The sequence below is a fragment of the Kryptolebias marmoratus genome, linkage group LG14 (assembly GCF_001649575.2).
Source record: "Kryptolebias marmoratus isolate JLee-2015 linkage group LG14, ASM164957v2, whole genome shotgun sequence".
Taxonomy (NCBI): Eukaryota; Metazoa; Chordata; class Actinopteri; order Cyprinodontiformes; family Rivulidae; genus Kryptolebias; species Kryptolebias marmoratus.
The window spans coordinates 24,832,619-24,841,958 of NC_051443.1; the positions used below are offsets into that span (position 1 = coordinate 24,832,619).

Genomic DNA, 9,340 nt, shown 5'->3' on the forward strand with positions numbered 1-9,340 from the left:
CCCCCCCGTCCCCCCGTCCCGCTCCGAACAGCCAGATCTGCATCATGAGGACGAGAAAACAGCTCGTCTTCTGTCCTCCATCAGCGAAAACAAACGGCTTTACTCTCCGAGAAAACCTGATCGTCACAAGAAAAGAACCATCTGATCGGCTGTTTTTATAACCAGCCGAAGGCTAATGTTTTCGCCTGTGTGTCTGTTAGCAAAATAACCCACAAAGCATGGATGGATGTCATCGTTAGACGGACTTTTTACAACTGATTGACCTCTGGAGTCGGTCCAGTTCAGCCGCTTTCCAGCATAAGACGGATTTAGTTTAAACTCCGGCGGGTGATAGGCATTCAGAGAGAGAGAGACGGTCGGATAACGAGGAGGAGGAGGAGGAGGAACGTGAGGAAGCACAGGGATAAGGACCCTCCGTTCCGTCAGGTTCTCCCTCGGAGCCGGCCGGATGAACACGCTGACTCCGACGTCAGAGTGTCGCAGTTTGGATCCGCCACGGATGCCTCATACGGTGACAGCTTCAACGCCGAATTAATTGGTGTTTGGGTGTGAAGCGTGTGCCTCGTTTCCACGGCGACCTGCAGCTCCGTCGGCACGAAGATCTGCTTCCGATCGGTTCCAGGAACGTGTCGGAACGAAGAGTCGGTCCGACGATGAACGAGAACGCAGCTCGACTTTCCACAGAGACGTCGTTTAAAATCGAGAATAAAAGCAGAGAAAAAAACGTAAAAATGACTCGCGCTAAGAGCCGAATGACAGCCGAAACTCACTAAAACAGATGTATCTGAGCGGTTACAGCTAAAAGCAACGGAACACGAGCTAAAAGTCAAACGTAGCTAATGCTAATGCTAAGCTACAAATAGCAACGTGTTAGCTAAACAGTAGAAGTAGCAAATGGCTAGCTAAATGTAGGAAAAGGCTAACTAAATGTAACAAAAGCTAACGGTAAGCTAAAAGTAGCAAATGGCTAGCTAAATGTTGGAAGTAGCAAATGGCTAGCTAAATGTACCAAAAGGCTGTGTGAAGGTAAAAAGTAGCAAAAGCTAACGCTAAGCTAAAAGTAGCAAAAGGTTAGCTAAATGTTGGAAGTAGCAAATGACTAGCTAAATGTAGCCAAAGGTTAGCTAAATGTTGGAAGTAGCAAATAGCTAGCTAAATGTAGCAAAAGGCTGTGTGAAGGTAAAAAGTAGCAAAAGCTAACGCTAAGCTAAAAGTAACTTGTTAGCTAAATGTTGGAAGTACCAAATGGATAGCTAAAAGTAACAAAAGGCTAACTAAATGTAGCAAAAGGTTATGTATAGGATAAAAAGAAGCTAAATCTAATGCTAAGCTAAAAGTAGCAAAATGTTAGCTAAACGTTAGAAGTAGCAAATGGCTAGCTAAAGGTATCAAAAGGCTAACTACAAGCTAAAAGTAGTAAAACACTAACTTTAAATATCAATGGACTGGCTAAAATTAAAAAGAAGCAAAAGGCTGGCTGAAAGCTAACAGCAACAGAACCGTAGCTAAATGCTAAAAGTAGCAGAATGTGAGCTAAAATCTGGCAGCAGCGTAAGAAAACAAAATGGGTTTAAATCTCCATGCATTTCAGAGGAGAAAATATTTGTAAAATAAAAAAGAAGCCGAAGTCCCAGCGGCCATTTCCTGAATGAGCCAAAGGTTTTAACGGAAGAACGGTTAAAACAACATGAAAGGTGTCTGTTAGCAAAATATTTCATGAACCACACGACAGATTTTAACAGTTATTGGATCTTCAACTGGCTGCTACAGCTAATTGGCATTAGCCAACACAAAAAACGGCTAAAAGTCATTTTAACTAACACTGAGCTAAATCCTGGGGTGGTCGTAGCTGAGAGTCACAACTCCTTCAGCTGGTTCTGTTTGAAGGCGTGAAGGCGGCGGGCGATATGCATTCCTTCAAGGAATGCTGGACCTTCCAATCCAAACCAGATTTTATGGCGTCGACATGAAGGAACCGTCGCTCCAGATGTTCTGTGTGAGAGTGGAGAAGGAACAGGAACGTTCCAGGAGATCTGGAACCAAAGCAGGAGCGTAAAGACACGAAGAACCGGGTCGGCGAAGTTCTGTTTGGGTTCCCAGATCAGATCAGCAGCAGTTGGAGACACCTGGCAGTCGGCAGGAAGTACCGCAGGTCAGGAAACGAAAAGAAAGGAAGTTTAAGTCACATCCAGATCCCCTCAGCTCTGCTGGAAAATTAATTCAGTAAAAAGGTTTTAATCTCTGCCTTTCACAATCAGGAAACACGGGAAATGAGATTTTGTAACAGCGAGCCACACATCTGCCCGCTGGCCAAATTAGACTTGGAAATATGAGGGTGACATTGACATAAAATATGGAGCGGAAACACTTTTCCATCAGGGCGAGAGGGAAGCTCGGGCGGCAGGACGGCGCTCTTCAGTTCGCGTTTAAAGGCGGATAAGTGCCGAACTCCTCGGGTGAAGGAACCATCGACCTTGTCGGATTGTCCGTCCCTCCCGATGTTTTTGTCTAAAGGTAGATTTATGTGTGAAGAGGAGATCTCAGGTGAAGTGAGGGGAAAAAAAAGTGTTGAGTGAGTTCATCGAGTTGTTTCATCAGATTCTGGGATACATTTAGTAGCAATTTACCAGGTATGTGCCTGGTTTTTATTAATTATTGGTTTTAACCATTAGTTTGTTGGTTTTGACCTTCAGATTGTCGGTTTAAACTGTCAATTTATTGGTTTAACTGTTGGTTTTCACCACCAATATGTTGGTTTTAACTATCAATATGTTGGTTTAACCATCAATTTATTGGTTTTAACCATCAGTTTGTTGATTTTAACCATCAATAAGTTGGTTTTAATCATCAATTTGTTGGTTTAACCATCAATATCTTGGTTTTAACCATCAACTTGTTGGTTTACCGTCAATATGTTGGTTTTCACCACTAAGATGTTGGTTTTAACCATCAATATGTTGGTTTTAACCGTCAGATTGTCAGTTTAAACTGTCAATTTACTGGTTTAACTGTTAAATTGATGGTTTTAACCATCAATCTGTTACTTTTAACCATCAGTTTGTTGGTTTTAACCATCAATATATGGTTTTAACCATCAATAAGTTGGTTTTAATCATCAGTTTGTTGGTTGTAATCATCAATATGTTGGTTTTAACTGTCAAATAGTCAGTTTAAACTGTCAATTTACTGGTTTAACTGTTAAATTGATGGTTTTAACCATCAGTTTGTTGGTTGTAACCATTAATCTGTTGGTTTTAACCATCAATATGTTGGTTTAACCATCAATTTATTGTTTTTAACCATCAGTTTGTTGATTTTAACCATCAATAAGTTGGTTTTAACCATCAGTTTGTTGGTTTTAACCATCAAGACAGTGAATTTTATAATTGATATGTTGGTTTAAGCCATCCTTACATTGGTTTTTTCCATCAGTATGTTGGTTTTCTTGATCAGTACTTTGGTTTTTAAGGCATTAATTATGAATCTTTGAACAGAAAACAGGGGAAACTGGATTCGGGCTGTTCTATATTCACTGTGTTGACCATTTATTCAACGTTTACAGTAAATGTTCTTAAATCTCAAATATGGAACAAAAGAATCAACTGAGAGTTGATGAATTAAGTAAAACTGCAACGACTCAAACAACAGATCTAAAAATAAATTATTCTGAAAACTGAAATAATTATATTATGTAAAGTTCTTTCTGGTTTTTGTTCAGATGAAGCAGAAGTGCAGTAATCAGTGTCCCGTTTTTCTCCACAGCCTCCGTCACCGACGTGAGAGGAAGGAGGAGCTGCCTTCGCCTCAAAGTCTTCGTCAGGCCTCAGAGTGAGCGGCGTGGCTGTTCTTATGAGCTCAGACGCGACCTTTGACCCCGTCTAATCTTCAAATCTGCTCTTTGTTTTCCAAAGACAATTGTGTGAAAAGCCCCGGCGGCACGCAGGAGGGCGTGGACTTCGACGAACACAGCAACAACTCCATCGAGCCCAGAGGTGGGTGACGGGTTCGGTGACGGGTCGGAACCGAACGGATCAAATCCCAGATCCGCTCCGGTTCCTCGCCGGTTCTTACGCGTTTCCTGTTTCCTGTCCCCTCAGATGGCATCGGCCACGAGTCGCCAGAACCAGCCAGAAGGGACGTGAACTCCGCCGCCCGGCGCCGGATTTCGGTCCTGCTGCTCAGCTCCGCCCTCATGCTCCTGGCGGCCATCTTGTCGTTATAGCGGGGCGTGGAATCCTTCCGGGAACGGAGCGTCCCGATTGGACCACAGGTTGCTTCAGCCCAGAAGGAGCACTTTCAGACGGCGTCTCCTTCCGAGGGAGGCAGGACTTCGGCAGCGAAGCTCCTTTTTTTTTTTTTTTTGTAAAAACTAATTTGATTGGAGGCTCGTGGAACGGTTCCTCGCCTGTTCGCCTCAGGACGCAGATCTTACACCCGTTCGTTCGTTCGTTTAACGAGGAGGAGCTCACGCTTTTAATTTTTAAAAATCTCTTCACGAAGGACACGATGAGGACACTCGTTAGCTTGACTAGCAAACAAACAAAAAAGAAAAAGAAAAGCACAACTTCGGTTTAAAAAAAAAGGAAGTTTACAGACTTTTATTTGCCTTCGGGGAAAATCACGACTCACCCGGAGGAGAAACAGGAAGTGGACTGCTGCTGACTTCCTCTCAGGTTCAACAGGAAGTGGCGTTATGGTTTAACGAACTAACACGTCTGATTTTTTTAACGGTAGCAGCCGACAGGTGTACAGAATATGTTTGTTTTTCTTATTTATTGTGAATTCTTTCTGCTTTTTTTTCCCCTGCTTTGTACGATAGAACGGCAATAAAAGCCACGCCACAGCTTCTTCTTCTTCACGGTTTTTCAAACATATTTGAGTCGACGGATCAGAGTTTCGGTGTTCATCCTCACAGATTGTTTCACTTCTTGTTTCTGTGACTTTTTTAACGTTTTTTTTGTAAATACGGAGTTCAGGGACGAGTCCACGCCTCAGCAGAGGGAAAGAAATCCATTTATTTTTAGTTTCGAGGGAAAACCTTCGTGTTTAAATAAAGTAAATATGAGTCAGAGCTGGGTTCAGGTTCCATCTTTGATGTAGTGTGAAACGGCGTCTGGACTGAAATACTCCGGGGGGGGGGAACCCCGGTGGATCGGTTATTTCAGGAATGAAAAACTGACCGCCTGTGGAGACGGGAGGTCACAAACCGGACCTCTGCAGGCGGTGGAACTAAAAACACGTGAAAAAGCTCGTTGTTTTAACCGTTAGCTGACCGAAACCAGAGTATTAAAGCCACCGTTGGAGGGAAAAAAAATCAGATTCTTGCTGAAATTTAAAGGAAATAAAACAAATAACTAAAAGCCTTTTAGAGATTAAGACCAGCGAGTTAAAAAAAGAGTAAATTCAAACATTTAAATCGTCTTTATTTGTTCGCTAACGGTGCTTTTTTTTCGACACGCCTGCCGTTAATCCTCGGAAAAATGACCAACAAGTCAGGGTGTCCTCCTGCGGTCGCATTTTATTTTGAAAGCGTGCGGAAGCGGAAGGTACAGTAAAAGGTGAGCTCAGTGAAAATGAAGGAATGCGCGGCACACGTCTCTGTACCTGAAGCCTTTGAAACGAACAGCTGTCCTGATTAGCGCTCGTTGAGACGAATTCTCGGCTCAGGCGAAATATTCCCGGGAATCTCTGCTCTTTGAAGGAAAATCGAATGATTGCAAGAAATTCAAAAAATGCCGAGCCGGTTCTACGTTCTAAACCTTTCCGTCACCTTCAGTTTCGTCTTACAGTTAATTAAAATTAATTTGGTTTATCGTTAGCGCCAAACGACAGCAGCTAGCTGTAGCGCTTCCTGTGCAGGCCGGGACGCTTCCCGCAGGAACGACCGTTTCACAGCCGTGTTTGTAAAAACGGCGTCCACGAGAGACTTTTTAAAACAGCAGCGTTTCCCTTCGATCCCGCTCCGACCAGCCGTTAGCTCGTTACAGAAAGGAGCCCCACTTCAAATGATCCGAACTATCCCTTTAAGGTGTTACCGAATCATAGATGCTTTTAAAAATAACAACATAACAGCGAAGAGACGCTTTAATAAAAAGTTAAAAAGTCATAACTTCACTAGAATGTGATAAAATGTACAGTAGAATCATAAGATTTAAAAAATATATAAAATTTATGAAAAATACGAATATTATTAAAGTGATAATTTACAAAAATCTTATTAAATATTAGAAAAAAGACTTAAAATTTATGTTAATGATGAAAATTTTACAACCTTCTTATGTTTATTTCTTTTAAGAGGACTTTTTGTTTGTTTGTTATCAGTCAGTGTCTTACCTGCAGTAGATTTGAGAATTTCTCCCTGATTCTCCAAGTTCAGATTGCCTTGGCTGCCACCTGCTGCAGGTAAGATACTGTCTCCACACGAACCTGTTTTTATTAGAGGAATAACCTTTAATCGTGGCTCTGATACTCCACGTTAGCTCGAAGCTAACTCCCGGTGATTTTTAGTCAGAAAAGATCCGAAACGACTTTAATTCTTTCAGTAAAAAAACTTTAAAAACTCTTTTATTTGTCGTAAACTCGGTGGAAGAAATTAATTTTTCCTGATATCGTTTGATGAATTAATCAGGCGATGATTTGTTGCATCGGGAGCGGAAACAATCGCCTCTTACATACGAGAAGAAAACGGTTTTCTGGATACCGTGTATCCCCGCGAGTTAAGATGGCGCCTCGTTCGCGACGTTTGATACGAAAACGCTGACTTTGTTTTTCTACGTCTTTTGTATAAAAGAAGAATCGACGTTAAACCTTCGGCCGGGTCACAATCAGGGCTCAGACGCTCGGTTTTTATTCCCCTCCGGCTGTTTTTAGCTCTCATGTTTCTGTAAACAGGAAGTGGGAGGCGTCCTCGTCGTTTCGCCGCATCTGTTCTCCATTTTCATTCTCGGCCGTTTCGTTCTCGTTTTGTCGGCACAGATCTGCACGTTCCTCTGTCCGTTGTGTCCGATTGAATCTTTCCTGTCTTTGTTTCCTTCACCAACTTTTCTACGAAAAAAAAAAGCGGCCATGTTTTTGTAAATACACGTGTTGGAGCAGCTTTGATTAACGAAACGAAACGAGAAAAAAAAAGTTTAATAAATATTTCTTTGTCGTTGGAAGTGGTGCGTCTGATTTATTTGCTGAAATTCTGCGTCTGTTAGCGTCGACATGACATGAGGCCAAATCAAGATGGCCGCCGCAGCTGTTCGGATTCAGCTAACAAAGATGGCTGCAGCTCAGGTGGTTTCACAGATGTGCGGCGAGATCGTAGCTGACGAAGAGCAATGTCTGAAGATCCTCCTGAGGCCTGAAGAACAAAAACAACCTTCGCTCTTCCTCCTCTTCCTCTTCCTCATCCCAGGCCTCCTCTTCCTCTTCCTCATCCCAGGCCTCCTCTTCCTCATCCCAGCCCTCCTCCTCCTCTTCCTCATCCCAGCCCTCTTTTTCATCGTCCCAGGCCCCCTCTTCCTCATCCCAGCCCTTCTCTTCCTCCTCCTCGTCTTCGATGACCAGGAGGTCCATTTGAATCTGGATTTTACTCAAAGACATAATTTGTTAACAAAATAAAAGCTCGTCTTTGGTTTTAACCATTGAAGTTAAAAAAAAACAAAAAAAACTTACTTCTTTTTTATTTTTGCAGTTGCCGTTTTTCTAATTTTGTTTTCAAAACAAAAAAAAAACAAAAAAAACACAAAACGCTTGTTTTGTTTTTGCAATTTTATTTCGAAACAGAAAAACCCAAAGAACGAACCGAATAGGATGAAGATCTGCAGCTTCGTCCTCCAGAGCCAACTAAACCCGAACCTGAGGAATCGAACGGTCGTCTTCAGATCAGAATCTTCCGAACTTTCGTTCCCCGCCCGTCTCGGATGGAGCTTCTTAACGCTCGAACCCGCTCCTCAGAGCCGGCGACCTTCGACCTCACGGCAGCGCAGCCGCAGACCTCGAGGACGAACTCATTTCAGGAGTGGCGGAGAGGGACGGGGGCCGAATTACCGAGCTCCCCCCGTGTTCCCATAATAGAGGCCGCACAATGGCCGCGGCAGCCAATCCTCCGCCCCGCTGTTCTAATGAAGCCCCATTCAGTTTTATGTAGGCCATCTGTACGGCTACTCGAAGCTAAAAATAAAGCCTGAGTGGAGCGGAGCGCGTTCACCGCTGAATGGGGTCTCTGAAAAGGAGTCGTGATTGACTCGAGGCTGCTCGCCCGATCGGGATGAATCTATTATTCCGAACCCAGACGAGGCTGAAGGGAAAGAAATGAGTCGTTTCAAAACGACCTCTTGTTCTGCTGCAGCTATCACTGTTTACAGTAATGGGGGAAAAAAAACAGGTTTTATGTTTTGGGACGTAATAAAACTGATCTGGTCTTCAGGTTCTAAAATGATTCAAATCTGACCTGAAATGAGCCGAGTCGTTATTTATTAAACAAAACCAGTGGGTTCCTGTTTGTCTCTGATGGTTGTGGAGGAGTTGTGGCCCACTCTTTCTGCTCAGCTCTCTGAGGTTCTGGTTCTGGACCGTTCTGTTGGCCTCACATCCGACTCCAGAATCAGCCCAAACCATCAGCCCTCCACCACCGTGCTGACAGCTGCAGTGCATTCTGGGTAAACATCTGTCCTCTGGTTCTGGTTCTGGTCCAGAAGTCTTCTGGTTCCTTCTTAGACAGAAGAGCCTTTAACCTTTGACCTTTAACCTGCTGACTGAGGCCTGTATTGTCTGAGGTGGAGCTCACTGCACGGTCTGACCTTCAGGGTGAACCTGGTTTGATCGGTAGCTGTCTGAAATGTTTCCTCTTGTGAATAATCTTCCTCTCTGTGGAACGATGGACTCCAGATGACCTTTGACCCTTCTCAACAGCTGCTCCTTAGGTCTGGTTCTGTTTCAGAAGTCTTGAACCTAAGTTGAGCTGCCATGTTGTAACCTTTGACCTGCTGACTGAGGCCTGTAGAGTCTGAGGTGGAGCTCATTGCACGGTCTGACCTTCATGTTTCCTCTTGTGAATTATCTTCCTCTCTGTGGAACGATGGACTCCAGATGACCTTTGACCCTTCCCAAGAGCTGCCTCTCTCAGGTCATTGCTGATGTCTTTCCGCCCTGGTGTTGTGTTAACCAGCATCACCACCATTAAAGTTGTCTTAAAATGGCAGCGATCCCCTTTAGTCTCGAAGGAGCTGGTTTTCCTAACAGCCCTCAGCAGGTAGAGTAACTGTGATCCCTCACCAGCGACTGTTACACGACAACAAGCTGAAAGCACCTGGGACTCCCAGCCCGGGGGCCCCCGGGGGCCCGCCTTGCTCCC

The 9,340-nt window shown here is 43.9% G+C and overlaps 1 protein-coding gene across 1 annotated transcript in view; it reads left to right on the top strand.

Moving 5' to 3' along the window:
- LOC108245748 (ephrin-A5b) overlaps window positions 1-5,295 on the top strand; it is a 65,177-nt gene extending 59,882 nt beyond the window's left edge. The window contains exons 3-5 of the mRNA XM_017432906.3: window positions 3,763-3,828; window positions 3,912-3,992; window positions 4,098-5,295. Of these exons, the coding sequence (XP_017288395.1) occupies window positions 3,763-3,828; window positions 3,912-3,992; window positions 4,098-4,222 (272 nt within the window). The 3' untranslated portion in view covers window positions 4,223-5,295. The remainder of the gene's footprint in view (window positions 1-3,762; window positions 3,829-3,911; window positions 3,993-4,097) is intronic.
- The last annotated feature ends 4,045 nt before the right edge of the window (window positions 5,296-9,340 follow it).